The 16045-nt window shown below is 39.8% G+C and overlaps 1 protein-coding gene across 2 annotated transcripts in view; it reads right to left on the bottom strand.

Annotated features, from left to right (window-relative positions):
* Nucleotides 1–765: 765 nt before the first annotated feature.
* Nucleotides 766–16045, bottom strand: part of BEND4 (BEN domain containing 4) — a 32896-nt gene continuing 17616 nt past the window's right edge. Inside the window, exons 3-5 of one of the 2 annotated variants that reach the window (XM_065698130.1) lie at nt 11975–12066; nt 7730–7970; nt 766–4542 (exon numbers count right to left, since the gene is read on the bottom strand). In XM_065698130.1, coding sequence (XP_065554202.1) covers nt 4325–4542; nt 7730–7970; nt 11975–12066 — 551 coding nt within the window. In that variant the 3' untranslated portion in view covers nt 766–4324. The remainder of the gene's footprint in view (nt 4543–7729; nt 7971–11974; nt 12067–16045) is intronic. The other variant, XM_065698140.1, reaches the window with a different exon arrangement.

The following is a 16045-nucleotide window of genomic DNA, read 5'->3' as shown; positions in this document are numbered from 1 at the left end:
CTGAAATTATTTTGGTCAGATTTTCACTAATGAGGACATTCATAAATAAAGGTTTTTATAAAATAAAGGTTTTCACTAATGAGGATTTTGACAAAAAATACAGTAGGCTAAGGCCCTGGATCTAGAAAATACCAGCCCAACCCCAGCTAGTTTTGCCACATAGCAGGCATCTGAAAGCATTATTATATAGTGGGAATGTTTGGCAACTGCTCCTCACGGGTGACACCAGCCTGCGGTCGGGTCCGTCTTGCTTCACAGCCCAACAGAAGGGGTTTGTGTGGTGAATGTTTGTCACCTTAATTCCTCTAGAAATTATTTGGAGTTGGGATTTTCTAAAGCATCTAAGAGAACATGAGCCATTCAGCTATCACTAGATGTTGAATTAAAATGGGATTTAGACTTCACTGCTTGAAAATCCAGGTCTTAAGACTGCAGATGGGTACTTCCTCTGAGCAGTTTTTCTATCTAACCAGCACACAAATACATACGGTTATATTTTGAGGTGAAAATGATTTCTATTATATTCATACTTGAATCCTTCTTAATCTTTCACTGTGCTTGCTGGTGCTTCACACCAAACATTTAATGTGAAAGACAACCCTCTAGCCTTTTTACATAAACCTAAAACTTTTAATACGTATTTATAGTGAGGACCAGTTGTGACAGCTGTCATGCTGACACAATGATGCCTACGGAGAGAGAGAGAGAGAGAGAGACTGGTTAACCAGAGACTAACTTTTATTGTGCATTTTTATGCAACAGAACAAATGGAACTGGAGGTATGTAGTAATAAAACCAATATTCAAATTAGAATTAACACCTGAAATAGTAAACTTTAGGTAACAAATGTCTTTATAATTAAAAAATATTGACTGTTTAAAAAATCTCTAAGATTTTATATTCTTTAAAAGAAATGTGTATTGCCACATAGAAAACAATTCACACATCCTATAGAAATTGTCACAAAACCCTTACTAATCTATATTACACTATGCACTTTTTTTTTTGTACAATATCTGGTAAAGGTCTATCCCTAACCTGTACTTACTCTACACAGTACAATCATCATTAGAAAGTATTCATAGAATTAACTACACCATAACAATAAAAATATCAGGATTAATGGTTTTTTAATCACAGTTTCTCCACAAATATTTGTCATAGAAAATATAGCGAAGGCATGTTGGCACAGATGGGCGTGCAGTACTGCTACACAAAGTTAGAGAGAAGGCAGATACATAAATGACAGTAAGATTAAGGAGTATGGAAGAATAAGACAAGAATCTCTGTTCTCCTGGGACTTTCTGGAATGACATGATAGATAGCAGTTTCCTTCTGTCACAAGCCTGCTGCCTACATCCAGAGCTGGGAAGGGATGTGCTGACTTTCAAAGCACACTGCTTAAATATGGGCATCTTGCTGTGCAAGGACTTATCTGCTATCTGTTATTTCATGTCCCATACTATTATACCTAACCTCTTGCAGATATTTAGACACTTCAATGTCTATGAATTTATAATGCCTCATGAACAAGTTAATTGGAATAAGCTGTTGTGAAAGGTTTGGGGTTTATTTTTGTTTAAATGAAATGGATGGGTCAAGAGGCAAGTGGCCATGATGGCAATTAAAACCAAAGACAGACAACCAAGGAAAGCTGTTGTACTCTGTTATTTTAAACCCAAATGTGAACAAAAAAAAGATGAGCTCGTGTCTGTTAATGCCTGTCTGTGACTACAATTCATGTCACTGGCCAGTGCACACAAGCAACTGAGGGCAAAATTTTGTCTGTAAAGAAAGGTCCAAATCTGCAAAGCCATCCCTAGCGCCAAAGTGGCTTTCAAGATGAAACTATACATTTGGTTATTTTGCACAGTATGAAAGTAGAGAATTATGAGAGGTTCCAGGATGCTGGCTACACATTTTACACTAAAAATAAAGGTAGGCTTACTAGTTATGTCAGCATATCTTTAGGTTATTAAGTGAGAGAGGTCTGTCCAGCCCAGTAATTCTGTGACTGTTAAAAATGAAGCATCTGTACTTTTAATCCCATATGATTAAACATTTGAAAGGAAACCATCACAATGTTTACAAAAATACAGCATGATACATACCGCTGTGGACAAATTTACAGTAGAATGTTGACTCACACGTTCCGACATGTTTTACCTAGTTCTGGCAAGTGTCACCACATTAAACATAGACCAGCAAGACTGACACCATCGGAGCAATGTAACATCTTCTATTATAGTTCTTTTAAAACAAGTGTAAGTTCAACACTGAAAAGCTACTATAGGATATCTGTACTGTGACATTTCTATACACTGAGTTTCTCCTCCAGGGGCCACCATGTACTGTTGACTGCTCAAAGAAAGTCACTTCCTGCCTGTAGTGAGGGTTGCTGTCTCAAACCCCTTGGCCTGGTGAAGTCCAGTATGACTGAACTGCTCATTCACTTACAGAAAATAAATGAGTTATTCTGGGGCAGGCACGTGCCTTTTAACCCCTTTATCGAAAATCACCAAAAATAAAATGAGTTGAGAGGTACTGGACATTTAAGGGCCTAAAGCATATCCTGGTTGAGCGAGGTCCTATTTATGGTGGAGCCTGTGTCCCAAGACACCCTGCAGGCCGTCTATGAGAGACCACTCACAATTGCAGGCAAAGAGGAGGCAGGGGTCAGGAAGAAACTACTATATGGGTGAGCTGACCTTTAAGAGACTGCCTCTGTCCTCCATCCATGGTCAGGCTGGAACTAGAGGAGCGCTGCACCCCAAAGGACCCTTCCTGCTCTTTGAGGAAGGGGCTGGCACCCCTGCCCTGCCCAGCATACGGGGAGAAAAGCAGGAAGGAGGGGATAAGGGTAAAAGGAGCAATCAGTAGCTTCTCTCATGGCTTGCACAAGGCAGTTAGGAAAGCTGGGGAGCATGAGATACGTCTTCAGGAGAGTCACTGGTGATGAGGTAGCACTACAGACGGTCAAAAGCAAAGTGAGCTTTCTTTCCAAAAACAAGTTCTCTGTACCTGCCACTAGGGAAATGTTGCCTTAGGGAGGGCTGGTTCGGGCCAGGAAGCATGCCAGCGCTGGCCTGAGAGACCAGACAACGGCAAGGAGATGGAAAACATGAAAAGGAAAGGGGTTTATTTCTTTGGCATTGCATATTTCTGGAGTGCATCAATTTAGAGGGACAGAGGACTCCTAAGCCTTTAAAATTGAAGTTTTTCAGTGGACTGATTTCTGTTTTGTTTTAAAGTCAGTATCTGCTTCCAACATTGTGCACCACTGTGAATTCTGCTTCAGCATGGCTCTTTTTGTAACAGCTTGCTTAATCTAGACCCTGTGTTTACTTACAACAAGAGTTTAAGCTAGGCTGCTCTTACCCAACCCTTCCCTGAATGCACTGTTGAGCATCCGACTCTTAAGACCAGCACATTGCCTCATCTATTTCAACGAAAGGATATAAAACACAAATGAAAGCAAAACCAAAAAAAGGTAATTTAAAGCCTCTGAAGCTACATAATATGTCTGTAGAATAGGAACAGACAAAGCAAAACCTGTCTTCTGAAATGGCAATTTGGATTTAGCAATCTTATTTTAATGAAAACTGTCACAATCAACCCTAATCCCCTGGAAATCTAGATATACATAGTGTCTATCTGATATACAAAGCAATTTTTATCTATTAGAAGTGCCTGTTATTGTTCTGGGTCTTTGAAGGATTCTGCTGTTGACGAACACTGCTGTTTTACCTGTGAAGCTTAATTTCCTGGTGGAGTTGGCTAAAGAAAGTCCCTGAATTTTCCATCTTGTGCAGTACTCTAAGGTAGCATTTATAATGATGTTATTTTCTGTTAGGAAATGGGAGACCATTTCTTTTTTTTATTACAAAATTGCAGACTTTTTTTATTGCAGACTTGTTCTTACATCTCCTACTCAGGGAAAGCAAACTATATCCAGCTGTTCTGGCTCCAGACCTGGGCTTGTTATCAATAGGCAGATGAGACAGTAACTGCTGTTTCTTTTGACGTCTTTATAGTTTTTAAATGACCTTTCCTCTAGGACTAGACGAAATGAACTGTGATTTCCTTTTGAGGGTGCTATGAAGGATTTGGAAGTAACAGGCACTGAGAAGTCCCATAGAGCTGGTCTTGAAACTGATTTCTTTCTGTTAACTGGGACACATTAGGATGGAGAAGCTGAAATGTATGTGGTATGTGTTCAAACATGCTTTGGACTCTTAAATGACAGCAGGGTAAGTATGTTTAACAAATAGTCTCTCCTAAATTAAGTGGTTGCTGCTGTTGTAGGAGGTTCTTCTCACTGCCATCAATCACCAGATCCATCTTGCATACCTCTATTGAAGACTTCGTCCTGTGATCCTGGATGGTCAGTCCCTTCATAATATGAGTTTCCATTGTGAAGGAAAGTCCCCACCGCACGCCCTTGACGAGCATGTCCCACTGCGTCACTGAATACCTTGTTTATTTGCTCTTCGGATGGCATCCACCAGTCCGGGTTGGAAGTACAGTGCATCCTAATGAACTCTGCAGGAAAACATGCAAGGATAAAAAACCAACTTGTCTTTGCAGCACCCGTTATTGGCCAGGTGTTGAAAGCTCATGGGAGATAAGAAAGGGGACATTACTGCTCTACTTAAGTAGAAGTAAAGCCTTATGGGGGATGCCATGATAATGCCACTTGGACCTATGTTATTTGTGTACAAGTGTGTTTCTCCACATGCAGTATGTGCTGTTATATCTGAGCTAATTATGAGACCCATGGGACCTTGAGATTAAATCCCTTCTTGCAGGAATAAAAAGAACTAATTTGAAGTGACAGCTGTGATTCAGTGTGTGCAATACATGTGAAAGCTAATATGAACTGGGATGTGTTTCATTTGAAACCTGTTGTGTATTTGTACCTGAAGGTGATTACTCTGGTGGATCTGTATGAGCTCCCTCTGCTGGCTGCTTCAACATCTGCAGGCTGCAGCAGCCCACAGCCTGCTTGAAAATGTCACTACTGTTACTTCATTTGGTATTTCTGTTTGGAATGTCTTTCATTTCAAGTCCTCCTCTTTCCATCTTCCTGAATCTGACACCTGTTTTCCAGAGAATAAATTGGCCTTAGAAATAGCTAAATGAGATGAAAGGGCTAATTTGGGGAGCCTTGCAATAGTTTTCAGTGCAGGAGAAAATGAATTGTACTGCACGTAATTTGGCTGTTTAAGTCGCTGCTGCTTCCACATACAGCTATTTGTATGTGATGATTACATTTTTTATAATTTATTTTTCAGATTCTTTGACATGCGATATGCTAAATTTGCAGAAGGCGCCTTACCAATTCTGGAGCCGTAACTGCTAGGCTTAGCTCAAATAGGTGTATTTGGACTCTGAAACATCCAAATACAATTTGAAATGTGAGGGCGCCTTATTAGATGTATTAGATACACTGTACCTCATATGGAAACTGAGCTGCTTATTTATTCTGTAACACAGTTATTCCCTCATGTGGTATTGTGTGTCCCAGGATATTTTTAAATTCTATTTTCTTCTGTGGACAAGCCAATAGCACAGTAAGTGGCATAAGGTAACTTCATTACTGTCACCACATCTTGAGACCAGGGAATGCTGTGCTTTCACATGAGTTCCCGTGCTTGCAAGGTATCTCATCTGTTGGACAATTAGGATATGATTTTTTGCATAGCTCCTCCAGCAGTGTGTCTGCAAGTGATAGCTATCTCAGTTTTAAATTCATTTCCCTGGAAATCCACACAGGCAGTAGTAATTCCTACCTAGCTACGTTCACGTGGGGCTCCACAGACTGGTGTTTTCTCAGGGAAATGAATACCACATAAAGGTGTAATGCTATAATTTAAGCATGCCAGGCTGTTGTAAAGCTGATTCCAGACATCAGTCAGTTGTGGGAATATATTAAAAATGTTTATAGATGTTTAAACTACCCTGAGTGCAGAAAGAGAAGCAGTTTGTACTGCTTAAGGCATAATTGGACATGCTGAGAACTACAAGTCATACACTTGTTACCTTGGCTTGCAAATGGGCAGGAGCCACTAGCCAACTCTTGGCACCAGAGAAAGGTGTTGTCTTCCCACCAATGCATGAAAGCCCAAAGGGAGAGAGCTGTCTACTCTGCTTTTGTAACTCCTTAGCTACTGAAAGTTCTGGCTTTCTCTTCAAGTGTCTGCAAAGTAAGGGAACTGATGTGTAAGTAATGCACATTCTGTATGTCTAGGACCCCAGAAAAGGAGTGGCCATAAGCAAAAGTCCATCTACAGGTAAATTTACTGTCAGTCTTGGTGGGAGGCAGGGGGAAGGAAGAGCTAAAAAAGGGTATTAACTCAGGTTCTGTATAAATTCTTAGCTGGAATTTACAGTCATTTAGTAAATGGTCAATGCACTTGCATTTAGCCTTCATTTTCTAAGAGAACCTCTGGGACCCTGAATCTCATTTCCACACCTCTGTGCATTATGGTGTGCAATGGACTTGCCCTTGTATTAAGCTCTGATAAAATATAAGGTCTGTTATAGTATCATGTGACAAGTTAACAGGTTCCTTTGTAGTAAAAAAAGAGCCTCTTTGACTAATTTGGCTGTATTTAAAATCTGAGCTCATTACCTGGTTACATCAATGTACCCCAACTACAAGTCATATCAACTTTGCCTTGTTGGAGACTTCTACCCTAAACAGGAAGAGGCTCCATCTGATGTATATAACCACTCCAGCTGGATGATTAAAGATGTTTTTATCATTGACTGATCAAAATAGAGCTTTTTACACTGCAATGATCAGTAAAACATTCTTGAAGTCAAAATTTCATGTATGTGCTCACAAAATATTAAAGAAATGTTAAGCATATGCATTTATAAAATGCAGATACTGATACTACAATGTCTTAAATTGTTCTTTAAAAAGGCCTGTTTCGTATGTTTCATTATAAAGCCCAGTACCAGGCCTTTTGAACAGTATTAGAAACCACAGTGTGAACTGCCACAACAGGTAATACTTCTCAATCTGAACCCTTTCTCTATATTGTCCAACATTCTCACTCGTGGACATCGTGAAATGCTTTCGAAGCTCCTCCTCTTCAGGCTATACATGTAAGAAAGTTGTTCCCTAACTTTTCCAGTCAACTTTGCATCAGTACTCCAAAAAAGAAGTTAAATCCTTGACAATGCATTTGTTTACACTCTATGTAATTAACTTGTAGACATTCTTGGCTCTACAAAATGTTCAAACCTATTTGGACCTATTTAAACCATTCTGAAATTCGGTTAGCTTTCAACTCCAATGATACACTGTGGCCTATGCTTACGGTGCATCAGCCTATCAATATTCCTTTGGTCCATTTTGCTGTATATCTCTGTTAAAGAATGCCCTGTTGGTTTACTATAAAAGAGTGTAATCAGGATTGTATGATTTTTCTTCTTTGCTGTTTCAATGCATCAGTATCATGTACCCTTATATTTGTTCCCTCTCTCAAATAAGCAGCCCCATTTTTTTCCATTAAAAAAACTCCAACACATATATAATACATACATACATATATGTATGTATGTATAAAAAAAAAGTGGAGGGTTTGTGGCTGCTTGTCACCTGTCTGTGAAACCCCTTCTAGTTCTGCAACTGTCAGCCCAATGCTTCTACTCAGCCAGAGCCAATGTGGTGAAATGAGATCACATATGGTGGACACTGAGCGAAAAGATGCAGTACCTCTGAGACATGTTACTTTTACTGGATCCAGAGGACGTCTTTCAGGACCTGTCTCTCCTGACTGCACTGACCTTTTCCTTTTTCCAAGGCCGCATGAGTACTTAAGCTCATCGGTTGTGAAAACAAATCTGATGAGATAGCGAAGGAGCCGTCGTCCATCTTTCTTGGAAGAATTTACAGCCTCATCCCACTGTTTACTAGTGATGTAGACAGGGTAGTTGTTCAGCAACTGCTTGCTCCCCTGAAAAAGTAAAATATTTCCGTTGCTTATTTTAGAAGGCAAATAAGATGTCAGTTGCAATAAAAAATATGCTGCGATACTGACAGTAAAACACATCCTGAAGTGAACACGTAATTGCTGTTACTGAGATGAGTACTTTTAAAATTACATTTCCATTTTCTAGAACTCAAATTTGGTGAGACACAAGGAATACACTTTGAGAGGTAGCTAATGGTAATTTCCACTTTAACAAGCAGGTTAAAAAGAGTTAAGAATCAGTGACTGGGTAACTATTTAAGTATAAACTTTCTTCTTAATCTGTTAAAACACATAAAAAGGGTCTTTGAAGAGAGTGATCAAATAGGTCACTTCATCGCAGCTGACAGTTTACTTCAGAGGTGATTCTTTTAGTCTATTTTTATAATAAATTTATTACTTCTGTAGAACACACCTGAAACTTGACAGCGGTTATGTTACTGTGAAAAATGTAAAGAAAATAAATAAAGGAACTATGAAAACTAAATGCTACATTATTATTAATGAATGCTGTATTAACTCAAATTACAGCTTTACAGAACTGCCACCGTGTCAGCTGGAAAGAAATTTTGCTTTTAACCTTCATAATTCGTGTGCTTCAATATTCCAAAATTAAATGAATGCTGTAGGACTAATTATGGGGATTCCTGTAATCCACACACATTTATAAGCCCTCTTTAGTCAATTGTACTTAAATTGTATTTAATTCTTCTTGCCCATAAATGCTATTTTAGCATTACCCAATTAACATATGATGGTATTGTTAATATACTTGAAATAACTGAAGCACACAAAAAAACCCCAACCACATCCTCTTGGATACTCATTCACTTTTACAGCTCCGCCTCTTTATTAAAACACATAAATCCGGAAGCCCAATTAGTAAAATCTTCTTATAGCCCCTATCTTAGACAGGAGCTCACAGTGAACTAGAAAAACACGGATCTGATCCTCAACAGAGGCAATCAGCCACATGCTGTACTTGTGGCAACTGCTGCAAAGTTCTCCTCCTTGCTACTAGATCTTTGATATCTGAAAACTATCTTAAGGACTACCCTTGCCTCCTTTCATATATTTATTATAGCATCCTGGGAGACAGCTTCAGAGCATCTTTGAAGTTTGTCCTCAGGTAGTTGCTTTTAACTTTTTTGCTAAATATAAGTTTGCTAAGTATATGGAATAAATACACAGAAAGCTGAATTTAGTGAATACCGTGATGAGGAGGTCATCAGAGAATCTGTAAGATTTAGGGTACCATGAGCTGCTGGGGGCTAAGTGTCACTGGGAGCTGAGCCTATGTGACTGTCTGCTACTTGTTCAGCTCAGTGCAAACTGCTGGCAGAGATGGCTACAATCAAATCCAAAAGTCTGCGAAGGAAGCCAAAATATAAAGGAAGAGATGGGCTTTGCCTGTCAGAGGTGCCCTTCCCCACTCCCAAAACATCTCAACTCTCCACCCCCCCTACAGTTTGTAAATCCAAGTTTGTCATCCCTAAGAGAAAGACCCTTCAACTATAGTCTAATTCTGTTATCATTTGAGACTTTCTCTTTTCACTTCACTTGACTCTTCCCACCACTGCAAAAGGGCCAGGGTCAATTCCTTCCCTCCATTCATGATACAAGAAGCTGCTTTAATTTCTGCCATGTACACGCACCCCTGAGAAGCCAGTAATACATCTGAGGAGCTCTGCCATGGAAAGAACATCACCCTCCACTCAGCCCAGCTCCTCATCCTCCCCCAACATGGTGAAAGGGCTGGGGAAAGAAGATGAGCAGGGGGACAGTGTGGAAAGCTCTTTGGGGGTATTATATGCTTACACTGAAGAAACTGTGACCACACCATCTCAGGGAGAGCCAACACTAGTATTTTCTTGGCTTGTTCCACCACAGAACCATCTGCTTCCCAAGTTGCTACTTATTTTTTCAGCAACTAGCTCTGCAACTCTTTTATATAAAGCAAATTATTTTCCTATCTTAGATTTCTGAAAACTATTTCTTTTTTTTAAAAAACACTGTAATGAAGCAAGGACCTTTTTTTATTGATACCAGCACAAGTACAAGCTACAGCTAGTTCAGTAGGTACTGCCTTGCTTTTAAGCCCTGGCAGGCAGAAGCAAGGCAATGCAAGCCCGTAATGGCACAGTGTAAGGTTCCAGGCTTGCTCATGTGTGTTAGGGTTGGATGCTCCTATGTGGCTTTGCTAAGTAGCAAGCTATCCTAAAAGCTGCCTCTGTGTTTAAATGTATTGCACTGATGGAAATAGGGTGCAGAAAGGCCCAACATCTAAATTTCATGAGAGATCCCATTACTATTAACGGAGGAGAAGGTAATAAATTCTGCGTAATCTCCTCAGCCCCAATTTTATTATACTTCTCTCTTATTCCCCCTGAAACTTAGGATATTTTTCCTCATTCTTCTCCAAAGGCATGATATAGTGTTATGCTATTCTGTTAAATGATTACTGGGTTCCTGCTACAGATACTCTCTCATTACTTCCTCTGAAAGTAAAGCACTTCTGGGCAAAAGATTCTCGGTAAATATATGATGCAATTTGGTGTGTCCAGCAGTCATTAAACTAAAACAAACAGAAAACCTTCCAGAAATGAAATAAGCAGACCCTGAAGGAAGAACCAAAGTACAAATGCATTCATGCTTGTATTTGTACACGATTAAGCTTATGAATAAAAGATTTGCATCTATGTGTTTAATTGAATAAAAAATTCTGTCACATCACAAGAAACTATTCCATGTGGGATGTTAGAGAACAGCCTCGGTTTTTGCAGTGATTGAAAATTTTAGTTATGCAAAAGAGCATTAAATAAAGGAAAATGAATCCTTGAAATGCATTTGAGTGATAACAGCTAATGATATATAGGCATATGTATAGGTATAGGTATATGTATGTATCAATTTGCACAGGATAAAACTGAATGGAGGAGTAACGTGATGCACACCCTGAACTGCTGCAAAGCATCTTCAGTGAACTATGGTAAGTTGGGACTATGTGAGGCTTGCATACATATCATTTATGTACATAGGGAGGCCAGACAAGAACTAAGTGTTCCCTCTTCTGATACTGTCTGCGTGAATAATGGGTAGTGACATGTATACCCTACATATACAAATCCATGCATAGCAAGAGCCTCAAATGCAGTCTAAACTAGAAAAGTCTCAACAAAACCTCTTAATTTGAGGCATTTTTACAAGCCTGGATAAACACAGCAGAGCAAAATTAATGTGACCTACACACGAGCTGATAGATACATCTACCTTCTAGAGAAGAGGAGGACTTAAATTTCCTGCTTTTTGACTGCAGCCCTTTTAAACAGATCATAATTACAAAAATCCCCAAACTCCACATCAAGTATAAAATCGTCAACACACAACATACAGTTTGGGTTTCTTTCTGAAAAGCAAGAGCACTCTAAAGACTTGCTGAAGTCTGTATTTGGCTCTGTCTGCAAAATGAAGGAAACATATCTTAGCATTAACCATCCTAGAGCTGCCTCAGAGCTATACTAACTGTATACACATGCATGTCTGTGTCCATACACATGACATATTGATACCCACCATGCATGGGCTCCAGCCCCCATGCACTGGCAACCGCTGTGTGGAGCCACTGCAGTTTTCACAGCAGTTTCACTGCCACCCAGCTGCAGTTTTCACCAGGCTAGCACCAGCCTAAATGCTACCCACAAAAGTGAGTTTCTGAAGAAAGGTGTGAGAAAAATTACCCAAAGCAAGGCAAGTGCAGCTGGTGCCAATGGAGGAAGTTATGTGCTGTCAGTGAAGTCATTCTAGATTATGCTAGTGATGAGTCTCCTCCATTTGGGGATTACTGTACCTAAAAATGACAGTTTAATCATAGATTTTACATATTTTTACTACCAAATATATTCTTTCAGCACCTAATGGTTTATTTGCCTACATGTTTTCAATGAACTGTCAAACATAAAGAGATGAAGATTGTCTTCACTGTATACTACCTCAGTTGGATGGTCTGTTGGCTGTGGTACCATAAGTTGGTTGTGATGCTGAAGTACAGTCTTCAAATAATCTAAAACAGTCTGGCAGGGCACTGCATGAAAAAGAATTGCAATTATTGTATATTAGCTATCTTGCACAAAATAGAACAACAATATTAAATCAAACAGTATTCTTCAGGATCTGTTTTGCACATCTGTGAGATTTATTTCTGATAGGAAATACTGTTCATTTGGAGTTGTGCAGACATTTCCTTCAATAAATATATGATGGATGTTGTATTTCTTATGCTGAAATCTCCAACACTGCTTTTATTCAGTATCTGAAGGGGGCCTATAGGGATGCTGGGGAGGGACTCTTCATTGGGGACTGTAGTGACAGGACAAGGGGTAATGGGTTAAAACTTAAACAGGGGAAGTTTAGATTGGATATAAGGAGGAAATTCTTTCCTGTTAGGGTGGTGAGGCACTGGAATGGGCTGCCCAGGGAGGTTGTGAATGCTCCATCCCTGGCAGTGTTCAAGGCGAGGTTGGACGAATCCTTGGGTGAGATGGTTTAGTGTGAGGTGTCCCTGCCCATGGCAAGGGGGTTGGAACTAGATGATCTTGAGGTCCTTTCCAACCCTAACTATTCTATGATTCTATGATCTTGAGGTCCTTTCCAACCCTAACTATTCTATGATTCTATGATTCTATTCTCTGCCCACCAGTTGTCAAAGTTTTTTTTTCCTATTTTGAAATAATTATTACAAACACAAATTAGGTCAGGAGTAATGATAATAAGAAAAAAATCTGTAAGTACTGTAAACAGCCCAACTATACAAAGGAGAAACCATTTCTTGGACCTAAATCATGCACTGATTAACATGTAAATACACTCAAGTGGTTTTGAAACTACAGTCTCATTAACTATACTGAACAGATTTAATGATTCATATACTTTAATTTCTCTGCCCTCCCTCCTCCCAAATATGTTATAAAAGTCAATGTTAGGCAAATTGCTTTATTTCTCTTTCCCTCATCCTCCCCCCTTTCTATTCCAATCACTCTCATCCATTTCAGTAGTGGTACCAACATCCTATTCCCTTCTGCTGAGGTGATAGGTTAATTATGGATGATTCAATTACAGGTCTCTCTTAAGCAGATGCCGCCACATCCCTGATTAACTCTGGAGTATTTTTGAGATACAGTGCTTCTCCTCTGAGCCTGAAACACCATAGGAGAATTAAACAGATATTAACCCAACATTAAAACTGACTTGTTCAAGACTAAATTAAGCATAATTTTTAAGGTACCTTATCGCTCTCACATTTCCTATGGCTTGTTTTTATAAAATATTCAGAAATAATCACAGCTTCAGCTAAAAATCCAGAAAGAATGTTTCAGTGTTCTATTCTTTTTTAATATTATTTCTTGGCATTCAGCCTTTACACCTGGAAAAATGCAGTGGTTTGGGCTTTGTCATAAGCTGGCAATCTGAAAACAAGCACTGAAATCACTGAGAATGGCTCAAGGTAGGATTTACCCGTATTTTGCACTCCTTCCCGGGCATTCACACTGTACAGCAACTATCCCCTCTCCAGGCAGACAGGGTGCAAAACACCTTTACTCTGCGCAAAACAAACTCTTTAAGCTAAGTGGTATTACACCCAGCAGTCTGCATACAGAAGTCATGCAACGTGCCTGATGTGAATAATAAATTCCTGTGCCCTTTCACTCAGCGCTGACTTCTCTATGAAGACATAAGTGTATTTGCTCCTGTTTCACTTGATACATCACACTTTGCCGTAGGAGGTTACGTGTTAGGCCAAAGTTAGCATTTCAAGTGACTTCTACCTGTTTTATTTCTCCAGTGACTTCACTCCTTATTGTTAGACCAGAGCTGCTACACAGTGACACTGACATGGGAGGAGGAGAGTATTTTTTTTTTTGGTAGGAAAAAAAGCACTTTTAAGTGTCATTGGATGGTTTTGGAAAATGCTGCAATTCTGAAAAAGTCAGAAGAGCATTAACAGCCCCACCAACATGTTCTGTGGCCTTCCTATAATGAGAGCTGTGTATTTAGCATACAGCAGCAATCAAAAAAATTCAATACAAGTTCTCATGTGGAATAAAGGAGAAAAATAACCACAGGTAACGTTTTAGTGCACTGGATATTTTTAAGAAGGTGTGGCAAAAAAAAAAAAAAGGAATTGGCTTTTTCTCTAGAGAGTTAAGATCATAACCGTAACAGGTAAAACTCTGCATGCTTATGCACATATCCACTATCACCAGCATCACCAACAGGGATCTGTGCCTATAGTAACCAACAGGAAAAATGCTAATGTCAAAATAACACTTGCTTGTCATAATTTAGTAGAAAAGCCTGCAGGGAGGCAGTAAGTCTTCTGCCTATTAGGAAGAAGCCTTAGCAGGGGGGGGATGCTGGTCTTGCTAAGATGTTAAGCAGGACAGACGTAAGATGTGGCAGGTCTTTGTTGTTCACTGATCCAAGTTTTAAGACTTGATACTCTAGGCATCTGTATGTTGTAACAAGTGCTTCTTTGGCATAGCTTGCACAGCTCTCTCTGTGGAGTACCCTAAATTCTAACAAATAGTTGAACAGTGCAGTGGCCACCAACTGTGCTTCTGACAATAGCCAGGCTGTGGTCTCTCCGTCTGACCTGCCACATAGCACAGTGACTCCCCAAGCTAAATTCTCTTCGCACCAGACATCACCAGTGGGTAAATCCACTGTCTTACAACCTGGGCTGGAATCGGCATCTTTTTATCATTTCTGAAACAGGCTGGCAATTCTGGCATTATCAAGCCACTCAGTTTTTCGGACATTGGAAGGGAGTTGCGGCAGACAGCTGAGGTTGCAGTCCCACCTGAAGCTACTGTTGAATGTGTGCTAAAACCTGGAGTCACAGTGGAAAATACTTCTAGGTGCTTACCATCATCATCATATTGGTGTGACTGCATCATTTTACTCTCCACAAGAACAGAAATACTCAATGAGCAGTTCCAAATTTTTGTCAAATCCTATTATTTCCATCTGATAATGGTCCGATACTGTTACTAGGACACCATATTTTTCTGTTCATTTGCCAGGGAAAGAATACCTCTTCGACAGAGTGCTCCAGGTTTGATTTTATTTTTCCAATGATCCTAACCTCTGCTTTTTACTTGAACAACTTCCCTTCTATTCCATTTGTTACGTTTCTAACCATTCCTTTGCTTTCTCTCCAAGCTGGTTGATTTTGTAACCACTATGGAACTTTTTCTCCTAGATAGTCTTTGCAGGCCTTCAACAACATGCTGTTGGTATTTCCCAACTATATCCACTCTTTCTTTTCCTGTTTTTTAAAATCTTTGGCTCCAATGGTTGCCTCCAACTTTTTATGAAGTGTCAAGAACATCTCTATTATTGGTTTGGACTGTGGTTTTGCTCATTATAGATACTATTGGGCCACAATCACTTGTATCGGTATCTGTCAAAATAAGGGTTCTCATTTATCCTTCCCAAAACGTGGTCTCCAGTGTAACACACTCCAGGCTGTTTATATTGCCAAAGCACGGCACTATGAAGACATACCTGGGCTTGCTGTAAGGTCTATCTCCAATGTAAATATGGTGTATCTCCAACCTCTCCATGGTATTAGGCAGCCCTAGCGAGAAGGCGTGGCTTACCCCCAGCTCGGCTGTGTGTCTCCCCACAGTGGCCTCAGCCCCATAAGCAGACAGTTAAGAAATCTGGTTATTCTGTCCACTAATAAGCTTTTGTGCTCTGTAGCCAACACTGGCTAGTATTCCTGCTGGTGCTTTGCACAGCAGAACATGAACCCCTTAGCACTCAAGACCATTTACTTCTGAATAGCCAGAAAGGAGAATTGGGAAGGGTGTACATCTACATCCACCCTGCTCAGACTGGCAGCTGTTAGTTAAGACTGGCTCAGCATTGTAATATTTCCTCCTTGCCTTAACCTTGAGCAATGCTTCACTCTGGGTTCATTGCAGGGCATTTCTAAATTGATGCTTGACTGTCAAAAAGATGTAACAAATGATAGGGAACCTGCTGACGACTACATGGCA

This window comes from Lathamus discolor, chromosome 1 (genome assembly GCF_037157495.1).
Source record: "Lathamus discolor isolate bLatDis1 chromosome 1, bLatDis1.hap1, whole genome shotgun sequence".
Lineage (NCBI taxonomy): Eukaryota > Metazoa > Chordata > Aves > Psittaciformes > Psittacidae > Lathamus > Lathamus discolor.
This window is presented reverse-complemented; position numbering and strand designations above follow the sequence as displayed.